This window comes from Chionomys nivalis, chromosome 2 (assembly GCF_950005125.1).
Source record: "Chionomys nivalis chromosome 2, mChiNiv1.1, whole genome shotgun sequence".
NCBI lineage: Eukaryota > Metazoa > Chordata > Mammalia > Rodentia > Cricetidae > Chionomys > Chionomys nivalis.
Window position 1 is genome coordinate 103,759,005 of NC_080087.1, and position 17,761 is coordinate 103,776,765.

General features: G+C 50.6%; 1 protein-coding gene across 1 annotated transcript; it reads right to left on the reverse strand.

Moving 5' to 3' along the window:
• Positions 1-591: 591 nt before the first annotated feature.
• Capn10 (calpain 10) lies at positions 592-13,613 on the reverse strand. Its single transcript, XM_057762868.1, has 12 exons — positions 13,063-13,613; positions 9,797-9,928; positions 8,124-8,320; positions 7,134-7,351; positions 5,048-5,189; positions 4,174-4,340; positions 3,717-3,979; positions 2,813-3,015; positions 2,409-2,670; positions 1,497-1,696; positions 1,234-1,279; positions 592-973 (listed from the first exon to the last, which is right to left on the reverse strand). The coding sequence occupies exons 1-12, from the start codon at positions 13,201-13,203 to the stop codon at positions 944-946; spliced, it is 2,001 nt and encodes a 666-aa protein (XP_057618851.1). The 5' UTR covers positions 13,204-13,613; the 3' UTR covers positions 592-943.
• Positions 13,614-17,761: the final 4,148 nt, after the last annotated feature.

The following is a 17,761-nucleotide window of genomic DNA, read 5'->3' on the forward strand; positions in this document are numbered from 1 at the left end:
GTAGAGGGCCACAAGTCAGACATTTGACCAAGCAAATCAATTAAGGATGAAGAAGGAAGCACCTCAACACAGTCCAAAGACCTGGCCCACAAGAGGACGTTTGTTGTCCACATCAATATGATCAGAAATCCTTCCACCAACAAATTCTGGACCATGGCTGTGTACTAGGCAGGCTGGCTGTTCAGGTATCCGGCAGGCCTGTGGGTGTGACCGATGTTGACAAAGCTTGTCAGAGCAGGACACAAGAGTGGCAGTTTGTAACAGTTCAGCAAAGACGAGCTTGTGCAAGTCCAGGAGGCACGCTCACCGCAGCCATCCCGACCCCAATTATCTAACTGGGACTGACTTAAGGAAGTGATCAATACCCTTAGCACATCACTGGAATTGAGTATCACACAGGCACAGATCGCAGCTCAGGGAGGCCAAAGTAGGATGCTAAAACTATGCTGAAATCTTTGGCTTTTAATTCCCTACCTCCTCCAAAGCCCACGCTGCCTGCCCTCACCCCCTCGGCACCTCCCCGGTGTGCAGCTGACTGCTCGGATGCTAATTTGACCTTGGGCTTTGTGAAACAAGACCAATTCATAAATTACTCATGTTTATTTATAAAGTCGTTCCTAAAAATATTTCAAGTAATAGTTTTCAACATTTGTCACCAGCTGCCTGCCTGGTGTAAGGCTCCTGACGTCAAGAAGGGCGTGAGGGTTCTGCAGAGCCTTTCCTGGCCGGCCTGGGCACCAGGAATCTCCTGGTCTTCACTGAGGAATGAAGACGTCACTTGGGAGTCCTAGTCCACTACAGCACCCACTGGACTCCGAGATGTCTTCTATCCAGGACAAAGCACCCTACTTTCTCCTCCGGATCCACAGACAGCCCTCGGAGCTGAGGAGCTAGGCTCACAGTCGCTGCAGATGTGCCTACATGCTGAGTCGGGGAGCGGCAGTCAGGCTTTCATCACTGCCATGAAGGAGACCTGCAGGGAGAGAAGATAAGGTTGGGCCCTGCCTTCTGTTCCCCACTGTCCTTCTAAATGCCTGAGAGTAAGACTCAGTCTCAGCTCCCAAATCCCTGAAAGCTCTGCCTTGTGACTCTTTATGAGGGGTCACAGCACTTTATATATCAGAGGCCACTTGCAGCAAGGCTACTGGGAGAAGGATGAGGGAATTAAGACCCCAGACCACCAAGGATACATAGATAGGTGAACCAAGCTAGGCAAGGGTACTGCATACAAACCTCCTGGAGTAGCTGGCCCAGCATCTCCTGGCTGTGAATGGACTGCCTGTGGAGAGAATGTCAGGTCAGCCCCCAAGCCTGCCTTACACACCTCCCACCAGACCCAGGCCCTATCCAGGCTTAGACCAGCAAGAAGTTCCAAAGCCCATAGGAGTCCCAGAGCCCTCTTGGCTCTGCCAGAAAGGCAGGAGCGTGGGCACATGGCTCAAGCAGGAGACTCACACGGAAGAAAGAACTACAGTGCTGAGGACCTGGAGTCCTACCTGTCTATTCTGGTTGCTATGGTCACTGTGAAGGTACCCTCTGTATCTGGCAGGTAGGTGGAGGGCACAACCCTGTAGGTCCCCACTGACAGGAGGCAGAGGCGGCTCACTTCCTGGGCATAGCGATGTGGTACACAGCTTAGCAACGGCTCCTGAAGCAGCAGGGAACGTGCACTCTGGTTCTCACCATCTGCGGGAACCTGGGGCAACAGTGCAATCAGCATGGAGGCCTACACAGGACGGCATGATGTGCTCTCCCTCTGAACAGTACCAGCTGAGGGCATAACACCCAGGGTCAGCTGGAGTAGCTGATGCTCTCAGTCCTTGAGCTATTTATTAAACCCCTTTGCCATGGACAAAAGCCATGGAGCCATGCCACGTTTGCCAGAGGCCCTGTCAGAGTTCCAAGTGGCCTGACTCAAGACTCCAAGAGTTCAGCTTTTTGTGATGTACTGACACCCTCAACAGGACCTTCTTAATGCGAAATTCCTTTTCTCTCCTCCCCACGTCACCTGCAATCCAGGCATGCATGCTTCCACCCACCACAACGAATCCTGATGCAGGCCAACACACACTTAGCCAATGCTCACTGGGAAGTGAGGCCCCAAAATGAACAAAGCCTCATAGGAGGGAAGCCTTATTATTACCATCACGGAATCTGTAGCCTATGACCCTGGGCCTCTAGCATATTACCTCTCTCTCCTCCCATTTCTCCAACTCAAACATCACTAAGTGTGTTCCCTGGTCTGGTTTCAGAGCCAGGGGAGCTGCCCCAGACAACCCCAGCAATTACGGACTCTGTGAACTTCCAAGTGAGTCTTTCTTGAGGCCAGCCAGCTGGACCAACAGACTCAAATGACAGAATCCAGCCCCTGTGTCACAGCAGCTGGCCTCTCCTGGAATCCAGCTCACCTGAAAGATGTGGAAACCAATGGGGTGAAGCTGGCTGTCACTGAGTCGGCAGTGTTGGTGTAGGGTAACGCGGATGTAGCGGGGACCAGAACCCTCAGGAACGGAGAAGGGGAGGCAGGGATTGCAGGGGTAAGAGGCAAAGTTCCTGCTGCCCCCGGCTGTCTGGCCAGCTCTCCAGCAGCCCCGCAGCCGCACAGTCTCCCACTCGCCTGCAGGCGGGGCTGTTCCAGGTGATGCAGCCTTGGCGGCCAGCCTGACAGCACTGACGGGAGGACAAGCACAGAAGGCGATGGCAGCCTTGTCCAGAGGAACCTGCCCACGTCCTGCCCCACACTGAGCGCACCCCTGCTCCTTGCCGGGCCTCAGTCCAGCTGAAGGAAGCCCAGCTAGCACTGGCTCCTCACCTGAGGGAGATTTTCCCAGTGGAGAAGACTCGCAGCAGGAACTGCCCTGACACATCCTTCAAGAAGGTGCTAGGGACGGCCAGGTAGTAGCCTGGGGAGAGCTCACAGCGCAAGTGGACCTCACGGTCATAGGCATGGCATGCAGTACCAGCTACCGGGGGTGAAGACAGGACTCTGGGCAGGCTGACCTTCCGCTTCTCTACCTGCATGATCGGACACAGGAGACTCTGAGGAGACTCACATTAATACAGTGGGCCTCTGCCTCTCTGCTCCTTACCACTCAGGCAATGAATGTTCCCAGGAGACAGCCCTTAATATCCATCCTTTTAAGCTAGGGTTCCCTCAAAGGTGCATAACAGACAAATCTAGAACTATGTTCAAAATGGCCCCAGTGCAGCCTGGGGAATGCTGGAGAAGGTACTTTCCAGCAACTCTTTTACAGGAGCAAACGACCATGAGGTAGGTCACACTTGTAAAGGAACAATGAACGAAAGGTAGCCACTGAGTAAGCAAGTAGCAGCTCCTCAGTGACCTGTTCTAGGAAACAGATAATCGTTCACAGAATCGACCAAATGTCTGAGACCCACAATAAACAACCCTGCACACGTATAGGTTGTAAGGGAGGAACCAGGGGAAGGTAGCTAGGCTGGAGTACACAAGGCAAGCAGCATCCCTAATATAATGGGAAACTTCCTTCGGGGAAGATGGGATTGTAGTCATCAGACTAGCCTCCACCTCAGTGGTGGGATGGGCAGGCTTTGAATCAGTTGCAACAGCTGCATCTGCTGGCATATGAGAGGTGCCTGCAGCCAGAGGACGTGGGAAAAGGACAGGCGCTGCTAGGGACCCAGGCCTCCAATATGGCTGCCCGTCTTTCCAACATAAGGCCAGTAGATGGAGTTACCTTCCAGATGTGCAGGCCCACAGCCTGGTAGTCCTTGCCGGGGAGAGTCACTGGCGCAGGACTGGCACCCACTAGTGCCCGGGTCTGGCCCTCGAAGCACCTCCGGGGTCTCTGAAGGACAGCCACACACACCTCACTGGGTTCCAAGAGCCGTAACCAGAACTTGGGGTTGCAGGGAAAGCAACTGTTGTTCCGGCAGCCTCCGGCTGACTGCCCTATGACCCAGGCGCCAGGCAGTGCCCGTGTGTGACACAGCACCTTCTCTAGTGGGAGAGCACATGAGTCAGCTGTGAGAGGACCTTGCTGGCTAGGCTACATCCACAGGCCAAGGCAAGCACACAAGTGGCAGTCAGCCCACCCTATAAGGACCTCACCTGTCCCCTTCTCCAGGTCCTCAGTCCATGAGGCAGAAAGGGCTGTACCCAGTCACCAGTGTGCCAGCCTGTGAAGGTCCTACCTGTGTAGAGACTCTGTAGGTGGCCAGCTTCTGTGACGGGGTAGCCAACAGTGACCTCGTCAAATTCCCTGAGGAACTCCTCTTCTTCCACCCAGAATTCTCCTTCCTGGAGCTGTGCCAGCATCTCAGACGCCTCAGCTGGCTCTACCTGGTTCCACCCTTCACCCCTGCAGAAAATCTCATTTCAGTACAAGTTCAAGGTGGAACATCAACAGACAAACAGGGAAGTGGGACCCTGGGGGGTCAAGAGTCCCAAGTTCCCACCAAACCCTGGATGGCCAGCTGCACAACACACTCCCTTGCTAAAAAGTGACCTATAGAAGGTGCCTTCTGTGTGCTGACTGTCCATCAGAACCCCATGTCTGAGAACTTGCCTTCTTAAGGCCCTCAAACCTGAGCCCAGCCTCTCTGGTCTCTGAAGGAGCTGTCACTTGAGTAGTGCTGCTCTGCTTAGCAGCAGCACCAGACTCAGCCTGGGCGCAGAGGGGAGTTGGGATCCAAGAGCCTTAGAGCTCCCAGGCCTCAAGGGGATCCTGGCTTAGTCGGGTCTTAAAACTGAGCCGAGGACTTTATCTGCGGGCCACCCTCAAAGCCATGCTTACCAAAACCCCAGGCCAGGCATTCACTATCCTATGGGTACCCAAGATAAAGCATCATAAAATAAAAATAAAAAACTGTAGGATCCCAGGTCTTCCAAGACCTAGACAAAGCAAGGGGGTGCACAGACAGGTGTTGGGTAAGCTCTGCCATAAGAAAGCAAGCACTATCCTGGCAGCTGGATATGAACACAAACCAGGCCAGATGGGCACTGCGGCATGAATGCCCTCAGAGCATCAACCCCTCCTCACACATGCAGCCCCCACCTGGTACTCACCCCTCTCTCCAGAGGCCCTGCCAACAACGTCGGCCCCAAGGGTTGTGAATTCGCAGGAGGAGGATACCCTGGCCAGTTCGACTCCACAGCTCCCGCAGATCTGAGATGATGAAGGCATGGAACTCCCCGAGCTCCCTGGCACCTGTGGGACCAGGTCAGTCATGTGCAGGACTAACATTACCATGCCCCAAACTGGATAGGACAAATAGATTCTTGCTTTCTTGCCTGTAGGAGAAGCCCTGGGTCTCTACAGAGTTAAGGAGCTCTGTTCTAAACACAGGCCAGCTACTTGCTGTGTTCACTGGCATTCTGTGCCAGGAAAGGCCAACAGCTGGGCCCTGGCTCACTGCCACCAAGGACTGTTGCTTCACACTATATTCCTTCCTCTGGGTCTCAATTTTCACCACGTGTGCCAGTGCAGAGCCAGCTATCAAGTATGAAACCACCATTACTGTCACCGACATATCTAAGACCATCAATAGCTAAAAGAAGCCTCCCCTAGGCACAGCCAGATGGAGAAGGAACACGTGAACCAGAAGTCAACACTGAGGACTTGAGGCCAAAAGGAATTCTACCTGGCTAGAGACCACAAAACAAAGGGCCCTTATGTGAAAGAGAAGAAGTGCTATTCCAGGGAGGGGGGCAGCCAGAGAAGGCAGGAAGGCCTGTGACCATAGCTCTACTCCCAAAGGCTCTGCAGCTATCATTCTTGGTGTTCCTCTCAACCCCAGTCCTTGAGGTTTCAGGAGCCCCAGCAGCTCTTTGCCAGGGAAAGGGGTTCTCCAAAACCAGAAGTATCAAGAATCAGCCCTCCCACTCAGTCACCCAGCATTAACAGTTCCAGGAAGCTGATGGTCAAGGAGGGAGGTTTAGGGAGCCAGCGTGAGCCACAGTGAACACACACCCTGCTCTTCCCTTCAACCCCAGAATCACCTGAGGGGATCCCAGCCTTTCCAACTCTTCCCTGTTGGACTGGCCAGGGTGATTACCAACAAGTTTTGGGTTATTTTGATAGTCATACTTAATTATTTACATGTGTGTACGTGAGGGGGTGTGTACATATACACATGTGTACAGGCCAAAAGATAGCCTTGGCGTTCTTCCTCAGGAGCTGCCTGCCTTATTTTTTGAGAAAGAGTCTCTCACTGGGACCTGGAGTTCACAGACTCAACTAGGTTGGATGGACACCAAGCCCCAGGCATCCTCCTATTTCCACCTCCTGGGAGTTGGAATTCTAAGTATCCATCAGCATGCCTGGCCTTTGACCTGGGTGATGAATATCCAACTGGGCTCCTCAGGCTGTGCAGCAAGCACCTGACTGACTGAGCTATCTCCTAGCACCTGAGGTCCCTATTCTTAAACCAGTTACAGAAAATACTCTGAAATGTGAATAGTAAATTATAAAGGTGTTCACTACAGTATTATCAGAAAATCTAGTTGGGCATTATACTGCCAGAGGTCTCAACATTTGCACATCAGAGGCAGGAGACCTACTTGAGTTCTAAGCAAGCATGATTCCCCCAAAACAAAACAACAAGGATTGAACTATCCAATGTTGCTGGAAGGATCAAGAAAATCACACAAGTCCAGCAATGGAGGAAGATACTCTGAAGTTTATGTAATAACATAGAAAATGGTATACGACAAAAACAAGCAAGATTGTATACAACCTTTTTGTGAAGAAAACTCAAAAAGGGTACTAAAGAGTTGCAAGTGGCTTACAGTGCTTTTATCTGGATGCTCTTTTCTTTCTTATTTTTGTATGCAAATTTTCCTTCATGAACCTAAATATGTAGTACGATAGAAAATGGCTTTGGACTTTGGTTAGCTGGTCACCAGCTGGGCAGGGAAGATGGTGTGATCAGCTTAGACACTTCCTGCTACTGCTCCTAAGCTGTCTAGGAGCAACAGGGGATATAAATTAGGTCCTGCCTTGCTCTAGGTGAAAGAACTGGTCTAGAAGAGGGTCACCTCTCTCTAAAGGAGGGACAATAGACACACACAAACCCAAGACAGCCCTCTTGGGGACAGACTTCCTTCTCTATAACAAGCTCTTGGTGAAAGGAGTTGTGGCCACAGGCTGTACCTGCTCTGGGGCTGAGCACAGAGCAGCTGATCAGACACTGGTTCTTCAGGCGGAGCAGCTGCCGACAAGTCCTTTGCTCTCGGCTGCTGGGTCTGTCCTGCTGGCCACTGGCTCCCACTATGTCTTTCAGGCTCCACCTTTCTGCCAGGCTTCCAGTGAGATCCACCAGGGCATCTGCCACCTGCCCTGCCCACAGGTGCTCATAGGATCCATGGACCCTGGAAATCACAAGCACAGGAGGTATATAAGCCTTGCTACTGGGGGCTTCCTGCTGCTCCTATTCCCATAATTCATCACACCTCCAAAGCACCTTCCAACCACCCTTTCACTGCACCTGGATTGCTCCTCTGCTTTGTATCACATCTTCACTCATCTATTAATGTCAAATCTGCTCTGGCCCTGTTGTTCTCTGCCCAGGTTCAGACCCATTCTTCTCTAGTGTGGGCAGCAAAGGACAAGACAAGGGGCCATAGAGGCTCCATCTCTGAAGCTCAAACCCCACTGTCCCAATATGGATATTCTGCTAGCCCTGAGAACCTCTGCTCAGACACCTGCCCATTAGCTAGCCTCCCTCAGAAGCCTAACACTATGTAGGAGGGACAGCTTTTAACTGGGGACCGCAGTGAGAGCAGGACCGTGATAAGCAAGTGTTGCTCCACAGCAGGCTCCTCACTCCCCTAAAACAGGCAATGTACCACTTGTCCTGAATGTTCAGAAACATACATGGGGGCATCTTTGTGCTGGGACTGAGGAATGAGGAGGACCTCTCAGCAGAGTGCTGGGAAATATGGGAAGGAAGAGTGAGCAGGGAGGGGAAACCATAGTCCGAAAAGCAGAGTGTCCACGCCAAGACCCACAGGATTGGCTGCCAGACCCTGAGGACTGCAAAGCGCTCTGTAGCCCAGGGCAGAGGAGATGGGCCTCTGGGGACAGTCTGAGTACTGATGCCACCCAGACTGGCTGGCCCTGCCACTTCTATACCATACGTACTTAGCATAGGCCTTTTCCAGTAAGGGAAGCCAGAAAACATCCTCTCTCTGGCACCGGGAGAAGCAGAGTCTCCCAGCAAGGCAAGGCAGACGGTCATCTATGGTCACCTCCTCCCAGTGTCCAAACTGCCAAATTCGACAGGTGAAGAAACCTCGATACTTCTGGTCAGACCAGCTTGGCTGTCCTGGAGGGAAAACCTAACGTGCACAAGGAGAGGCCAAACACACAGTATGAGATCAGCTTTTGTGAGCTCCTGAGCATCCCAACAGAAGCACTGCAGACATCTGATGGGCCAGCTGAGGGACCACCAAACACCTGTGCTCCTCAGCACCCCAATGGAACACTGCAGACACCTGACGGGCCAGCTGAGGGACCACCAACACCTGTGCTCCTCAGCAACCCAACAGAAGCACTGCGGACACCTGACGGGCCAGCTGAGGGACCACCAACACCTGTGCTCCTCAGCATCCCAACAGAAGCACTGCAGACACCTGAGAGATGAGGATCATTGTGCGCCTCAGTATCCTAAGAGTGGCTTCAACAGAAGCTCTCCATGAACACCTACTGAGAGTAAAGGGCTCTGCTCTGTTGCCTACCAGATCTATATGGCCATGTCACACCAAACTCAACCAGTGAACACAAAATCCAGATTTTCATATAAATAACTCATGTCCCCAAGCTTACAGCCAACCACGTTTACTGCCCCAAATAAGCACTTGACCTGAATTCAAAGCTTTGGCTGGCAGGCGGCAGTAACTCAATCTCTTTTTTTTTTTTTTTGAGACAAGGTTTCTCTGTGTAGCCCTGGCTATCCTGGAACTTGCTCTGTACACCAGGCTGGTTTTAAACTCAAGAAACCCACCTGCCTCTGCCTCCTGAGTGCTGGGGTTAAAAGTATGCACCACCACACCCCGGTTCTGTAACCCAGTTCTCAACAGACCTGGCTGTAACAGGTAGCCACAAGCCTAGCAGCCCTTCCTGCTTCTCAAAGCCATGTGCCCCAAACTGGCCAGTCACTGGCGAGGCAAAAGCAGGCTCTGCACCTAGGGAGACGTAATGTGGTGCTGGCTCCAACACTCAGGAGCAGAGGAAATACGGTAACAATGGCATCAGCATCCTTTCACAGGAAAGTTAGATGTCAGTAAGGCTGTAAGGAGAGGTAACAACAGCGATGAGCTTAGCCCAGGACACAAGAGAAGCCATACACGGGTTATCCACCTCAATACTGTTGCCTTAACTGAAAACCCTGAGCAATGAGCCAACCTAAAGCAGGCAGCTCTGTAAGGAAGAAAACCCACAATGCCTTTCTTATGGAGTCTGCCAGTATCAGAAGACAACTCCAATGACCTTTTCCCTATTGGTATTTAAAACCTACATATGAAAAAATAAAGAAATCAATCCATTAAAAAAAGCAAATTCCAAACCAGAGATACAGATACTTCTGCTGACCCTGTTCCACCTGTCAGCTTGGCCTGTTTTCATGTCCCAAATGTGTGGGTGATTCCAGTCTGGTGAACAGGCCACACTTGAGTCACCGTCTTGGTGCCCTAACCTTCCCTCCACCCATGCTGCGCAGTCACAAATGTGCTACAGCAAGCCCTGCTTTTGGAAGAACTTCCTGTCCTGTGCAGGCAGAAGGACTCAATTTGGGAGAAGCCGAAGGTGGCCCGTACCTGGTCCAGGAGGTGTTGACTCTTCTGCAGGGCAGCACAGGCACACAGGAACCAGCAATCCCCCAACAGCCCTTGCTTCACCTGTCCTTCCCATGGGTTATCTGGAAACAGCTGAGGTGTGGCACAGATTTCCTGAAAGCATGGCATCCAGTTAGCTCGCCTGCAGCTACTCTTTAAGCTAAGAACACATGAATCCAGGACAGGCTATGGAGGCACTTTCTGATTATCTAAGCTTCTGGCCCAAAAGGGAAAGGGAAGCTGCCCTCCGTCACCCCACCCTCTAGCGCCGCCTTGGCTACAAGTCTCCTACGAACATCTCTACACACTTTCCCTATCTGCAAGACCTCAATTCTGGATGACCCTTTTTGAAACAGCTAAGTTTAGAAACTAGCTCTACTTCATAAATTCGTGGTGACAAATATCAAACGGGTGCTCTACACTGCTAGAAAGTCTACTGTGTTAAAGTCTACAAAGGAAAATTCCCACATCCACAGACACTCGCATACCTTCCCCTTTTGTCTCTCAAAACATCCTCATCCCCTTTGCCCACACACCTGAGCTACCAACCTGTCCTCCTACTTCCCAGAAGCCACTGGGCATCCACCCTCTGCTACCTTGGAGCTGGACTTGTACTGCTAAACCCTCTCCTTCTGTATGTTCAGGCATTCCACTCCTGGGGCAGACCACACCAGCATGCTAGCAGGACAGAATTCCCTTTCTAGGCTCCCTTCAATGACAGCTTCTTAGAGAAACTGCCAACCCCTTTGTCCTTGCCCTTCACTCTAATCAAAGTTTGTTCTTGCTCCTCAATCATGTCCCCAAACTGCCTCAATTTCACCTTTGTGATGTTAAATTTAATGGCCATGTCCTATCATTTAGTAACTTTCAGAACGGCTGGCTGGCCCCCGACTCTCAAGCGCATGGAAGCTCCCATCAGCTTCTATGATGTTACATGCACCTCTGGTAGTCTCCCTCACCCACCTGCGGCACCTCACCTGTTGCTGACTACCTGCTAGGGTGCTCACTTGCACACTTATACACGAAGACTTAAGGCTAAGTCTCAAGACCCTTGCTCTACCCCTGAGCCAGATCCTGAGTGGCTCTCCCAAGCTGGATCACAAACCATCTATCCCATCTATCATACCCTTCCTGATCTTCTGCCCCACTACCTGACACCTCCACCTGAACAAGGGAAGCAAATCAGGGGCTGCTGAGGACCACCACCGACCTATCACTCTGATCAGGAATCAAGAAGTCATTCTTGTTTTCCTCTATCTATACAAATTATGCCTGTTTGCTTGCGACACAGTATAAGTATGGAGGCAAGAGGCTAACTTATTGGAGTGGGTTCTCTCTTCCCATCATGTGGGCCCAGGATCAAACTTAGCTCATTAGGCCTGGCAGTAAATGACTATCGGCTGAGCTGTTTCATGGCCCAAGAACCCACTCTTGATTCCTACTTTGACGTTTACTTAAGCAGGCACTCCTTCCAAAGCATTCTCAGAGCTGTCTACTGCAAAACCCCCTCCCCCCAGCTGTCAGGCCAACCTGAACACTGAGATCAACTTCCAGCACTACTAAAAGGGCAGCCTGCATTCTAGCCCTGATGACCATCTCCCTCCTAGGAGTGAGCTTCTTTCCCAATTGTTTTTTTTTTTCTGTCTTGTTTACTACTGTTGCTACAATCATAAAGAGGGATACACTCACATGGCTACACTATAAAAAACAAAAAGATATTATCCCTGTGTCCTAGCCACTAAAGAGCTAGTTTCTTAAAACATTCCAGCTCCTTAACTGAAACCCTTCACAGGTCTCTCATGGCACTGGAAATTCATATATTAGTTTGTATTTGATGTCTACGAGTGTTTTGCTTGACTCTGTCATGTATTGCTTTCAGAGGCTAGAGGAGACTGTTGGATTCCTGGGGACTGGACTTACAAATGGTTGTGAGCCACCACGTAAAACCCATTTTTTATGTTATTTAAAAAACAAACAAACAAACAAACAAAACACCTAAAACCTGAAACTCTCAGTGTGCCCCCCCCAAAAAAAACCAGGATGCCTATCAACACCATTGAGTCAGGCAGTGCAGCCTATAGAAGGGATGGTATCCATCCAGTTGTCATGGATACAGTAGCACTATATCCATGTGGGCCAGACTGTCCCCTAGGCAGTCTTGTTTAGCAGATAAGCCACATCTAAAAACACCAACTAAAACCACTAGGCCTGGGCATCCATTTTAGCTGCACAAAGTCCAAAAAAACATCCACCACAGTTCTCTGAGGTCATGAGAGGGCGACACTGCTGTGAGGTGCAGATCTGTGTGGACACAGCAAGTGACCAACACTGATGAGGGCTGGGGAGAATCAGGAAGGTGGGGCTGTGCCTGCTACAATGACCAGGTGTTCTGCCAGTTCTTATGCAGCTCCACCTTCAGCTTCTGGATCAAATAGATTTGTTCCTGCAAGTTAAATTGTGCAGTTGAATACATCTGCAATAAATTGACCAGTCGATCCAGAAACTGCTGGTTGGGGACTAGAATTTTCATGTCTATTTATAATACATAGTCCCACCTGCCTGTACCATTTAAGGCAGTAATGAGAAGAACAGAAGCCCCTTAGATTTTTCCCACTGTAGTTAAACACAACCACGCCTCTGTTCTGTGCCACCTCATGGTGTTCATACCCCAACGCCAGGAGATACTAAAAGAAATGTAAGCAAAGTACAAAGCCAAGAAAGATATGTCGGGGCTGGAGAGGCGGCTCAGCGGTTAGGAGCACTGGTTGCTCTTCCCAGAGGACCTGGGTTCAATTCCCAGAACCCACATGGCAGCTCACAACTGTCTGTAACTGCAGTTCCAGTTCCGACACCCTCACACAGACATGAATACAGGCAAAACACCAATGCACATTTAAAAAAGGAAGAATTTGTCAAAGTATGCTGAATTATACGATGTAGGTGGTGAGATATTGAATTACTGCTAATATTCATATTTGAACAACTCCCTTATTACCTGACTTTGGGTCGTACTATATTTTTTAGTACAAATACTCCAAAACAAAATCTAAAAGACAACCCGTCAGACTGCTTCCAACCTCCTGAAATGGAGCTGCCTCATCTCAACCCTCAGGGTCAGCTAGCACATCCTTCTGAGTGCACTTGAGGAACTACCAGACCAGGAGGCGGCGGGTACTGCTAACCCCAGAGCCCCACCTCTGCGGGTAACTTATATGCAACACCCGCCCAGGCGAGAGAACCGGATGCACCTGGGGCCGTCTCCAAGTGATGTCCTCCCGAAACTGGGCCAGAGGCGTGGACAAGTTGAAAAAGAGCGAGGAGTCCGAGGCGGGGAATGCGGCGTCCCGGAAGAGCTCCCGCGCCGGCGTCTCGGCCCGGACCGCCCGCATCTTCGGCGCCCTGGGCTCCCATCTGCTGCCTGTGGACTCGGTCGTCGCCTGGGAGCGTGTGCGTGACCGTCGCTGCGAACCTGGTCAGCTTAGCCCGCGAGACCCACTGGTGCTGACCCGCCCGGCGCCGCAGGCTTCGTTGTCCAGGTAACCCAACTGCAGCCAACCAGGCACCCTGCTCGGGTCATGTGACACAGCTGCCGAATCGCGCACGCGCTGCGCCCCAGCTCCAATCCAGGAGGGCAGGACTCGCAGGGCCTGCTCTCGCGTTAGCTCTGTCTTTCTGCTTCTTTCGCGGAGGCGCTACCCTGATAGATCTTTATGTCTTATTCTCGGGATGGCGCAGCTGCACTTGCTTGAACTCGAGGTCTAGGGGACCACAGGAAACTGAAAAGACGCTTTGGTTCAGGGCGCTTTGCCAGCTACCTATCCCAGCACGCAGCGCGATCCCAGCGTACTTCACTGATCACAGGAGCCGCCCACTTCCCAGCGTGCGTTGCTCTTTCCGGTGTCAGGCGGGAACTTGGCAAACCGCAGGTTTCCTTCCTGGGTTCTGAAAGAACCCGTGAGGACCTGGCTCGGGAAGGCCCATTGTTCCTCCTCCGGGGCCGACCTAGTGTTCGTGCCGTGGTGGTGTGTTCTGAGGAGGCAGGGGTGTCACCGGCTTGGGCGGGTGTCGGGGACGCTCTGGATCCTAGAGAGGGCTGTGGGATGCGGATGGAACTTTCTTTGAGCCCCTGAATGGCCGGGCATATGGTTTGGTTGGCGACCACCTGGACTTGCGGCTCCATTCACAGTTTCTCGGTCATTGTATTTCCATGGAGATAGCGAGATGAGAAAACAGGGTCAGCTTGCAGATTACCCAGGTTAGGTTGAGGGTAGTGGTGGGGAACAAGAGGGGACTGAGTCTTGGAAAGGGGACAGTTAAGGTGTCCTCAGTGAAGAGACTGCCAGAGAAGACATTGAGTACTAAGTCTTTGACAGGCTGCCATGTTTACTGGGGACCTACCATACAGCTCCTATCCTCTTAGAATAACCCCGGTTTTAGTTTTTTTTTCTGGTAGTTAAGTCATCTATGGAGTCTGACCTCTTCCTGGCTCCGAGGTCATACATTCAGAAAGGAGGTGGACAGTCGTTTGGGATAAATGGCGTCAAAGGTAAAGTGCTTGTTTCAGAAGCACGAGACCCTGAGTTCTATCTCTAGGACCCACAGAGAAAGCTGATCACGATTGCATATTCTTGTGATCGCAGTACTGAAGAGACACGGATTGGGAACCCTGTGCTCAATGCTAGCTCAGCCTAGCCTAATCCAACAAAGCTCAAGTCCCAGAGAGAGATTAGGTCTCAAACAAGGTTCATGGCATCTTAACCTAGTCCCTAAGAATTTCCGCTCACTGTCCACCCGTGGAGCCCAGGGCCAGTCATCTGCTTTGCACCCCATTTCTCAACTCTCAAAACTGCCTCATGGGTACTCTGATGAAGCTGTAAATAAGAAAGCAGCCGGGCACGCGCGCACACACACACACACACACACACACACACACACACACACGTAGCCTGCTGTCTGCCGAGGTCTTCCCTAGTGCGTCATGTAGAAGATACAAAGACAGGTATCCCATGCCAGCCTCCAAGTGCCAACGTGTGCAACTGGAGTGCTTCCATCTGCTGAGACAGCTTGTAATCACATGGTGACATGCCAGAGACAAAGACCAGGGTACTGAGAACCTGGTGCAGACAGTGATACTGCGAAGTGCTCTGGCTGGTCAGGTAAAGTCACCTCAGTTTGGAGCTCACTGAGCATGTGGTTACTTTAGATGTAACTTCTGTTGAAAACTTTGTGGTCTTTGTGGCAAGACATGCAGGAATTTTGTTTGCACTATCTACTATGTAACAACTAACACTCTTGCAGCTTCCTCACGATGTGAATTGGGAGCAAGTCATTTGTGGTTCTAATTGAGGATCTCTCAGAACATAAGGTTAGTGTGAGGCCAAGGCTGAACATATCTGCAGGCTTGCCTGGGGCTTGCCTTACTTCCTCACTGTGTGGCCACTGTGATTCGGTTTTGCACAAGCTTGCAGGACAGGTTTTTGCCAGAGGAAATTTCAAGAGAAGGGAGAAGTGCAGGCCACATGTTTTGTGACCCACCACAGATGGCATGGTCTCATCACAAAGAGAATCAGGACTCTTAGGAGTGAGTGGAGGGAGGTAGCCCTCTTGTCGTTTAAAAACTGTATATCACACTTGCCATTAGGGTCAGACGAGCTCATTCCAATATCTGAAGCTTCAGTGTAGGAGAGACTTGGGTTTCTAGAAGTAGCGTGCTGAGTTGTCACAAACAGCAAAGTTGTAACTTGGAGTGTGGAGCATCCCTGTAGCTACAGCATTGAGGTGAAAGCAAGAAGATCACAAATCCAGACAGGCCTGGACATAGCAAGCTCAGGCCAGCAGATGTTAGAGGTTGAGGTGTCAGCAGACACAGAATATGCCAGGTCCTACAGGCCTGGAAGACAAACCAGTTTAAGTAGCTCATGAGACTGAACTGGATAAAAGTATCCTGACGTGAACTTGGGTTAGGCACACACACAGTTACTTGTGCAGATCTGAAATGCAAAGCACTTTAGGGATGCTAAAGAGTGACAGTTTACACACAGCATCCCATGTGGGTTGTCTGCTGATGAGCAGGCCTGGTGCCTTGTCTCTGTGAGAATGGCCTTACCTTTGAGCCAGGGACTTAATAGTAGGCAAGTATGGATTTTATGGGTTCTCCACATTATCAGGTCCTGAGTCACAGGTTCACCTGCCACCATGCATCTAGAGCCTTCCAAGTATAAGAGGTGATGGGAGCCTGGCACACACTTCAGTGGGCCTGAAGTGTGTCTAGAGAAGCACACCTGGAGTCCCGGATCCCACAGCTCTTTTCAGGGAATAAGTAGTGAGGTGAGATTCTAGGTCTTGAGTAATAGTGGCAGTTATGGGCTTTGGGTGTGACTGGCAGTCAAGTATGAATTGCTCTTCTGTGGAATTGTCTCATTTAAGGTGCAGTGGGGCTAAGGTCCTGAGAGCTTGGGCTTTTCTCCTTCATCAGCAGACAGTTTCCAGCTAGAAGACTTCTTCTGGTTAATATTGGGGCAGAGACTGTCTTTCCTGTAACCTTCCCTGGGGAGAATGAGGAGAAGGCCACCTGGGCAGATCCCAAGGACTTCAAGGGTCAAACCAGGTTGACGTGTTGAGATTCTGATCCGTATCAGCCCCAGAGGTCGTTATTCTCCCATTTTATGAATGAAGAAGCCGCAGTTCAGACAGAGCAGTCAATGACTTGGGAGTATAGAGGGCAGGAAGGCCATGGCAGCTTTGGGAAAGGCAGAAAACCAGGCAAGCTGTCTTAGTTAGGCCTTTGTTATGATAAACACCACAACCAAAAGCAACTTGAGGAAGGGTTCTATTTCATCTTACACTTCCAGGTAACTGGTCAGAAGTAGCCACATATCTGCTGTGCACCTCAGGCAGGGGACATCACCTCTCTGAGCAAGTCTTCACATCCTTAAAATGAATAGTCTGACTACCCTGTTTCTTTCACTGAAGGAAGTTGGGGCAGGAACTCAGGCACGGCAGGGACTGATGCAGAAGCCACAAAGGGGTGCTTCTTGCTAGCTTGCTAGTTTGCTAAATACACAACCAAAGCCCACATACCTAGTGAGCTGGACTCTCCAACATCGATTGATCAAGAAAATACCCTCTGGACTCTCCTACAGGAAAATTTTATGAAGGCATTTTCTTATTTAAGATTCCTCTTCTGGAGCCGGGCGATGGTGGCGCACGCCTTTAATCCCAGCACTCAGGAGGCAGAGGCAGGCGGATCTCTAGGAGTTCGAGGCCAGCCTGGTCTACAAGAGCTAGTTCCGGGTCAGGCACCAAAGCTACAGAGAAACCCTGTCTCGAAAAACCAAAAAAAAAAAAAAAAAGATTCTGCCAGGCAGTGGTTGTACACGCCTTTAATCCCAGCACTCGAGAGGCAGAGGTAGGTGGATCTCTGTGAGTTTGAGGCCAGCCTGGTCTACAAGAGCTAGTTCCAGGACAGGCTCCAAAAGCTACGGAGAAACCCTGGCTTGAAAATAAAAAAAAAAAAAAGATTCCTTTTCTCAGATGACTAACTTGTATCAACCTGAGAAAAAAACCAACCAGGACGATTGACCCTTGTCAACGTGGTACACAAACACATTAGTATTCAACTGTAACCTTTCCTTTTTTGTTCAGCCCCAAGATCAAGATCTTGTATTAATAACACCATATAAAACAAATAACTTTAAAAGTTCTACAGGCTTTAAAACTTTCCATCACTTATAAATCTAATGTCTCTTTAAAATATTCATAGTTTCTCTAAATTACCCAAAGTCTCATAACTGGAGGCTCCCATAGGAATCAAAAAACATTTTGTTTTGCTCCCACAGGGAAGAAGCAGGCACAGTCACAAATCATAGCAAGACTCAAGGGCTCCACCTCTCTGCCTCTGTCATCCGTAGCACACAGAGCATGTCTCAGACTCAGGCCAGCTCCACT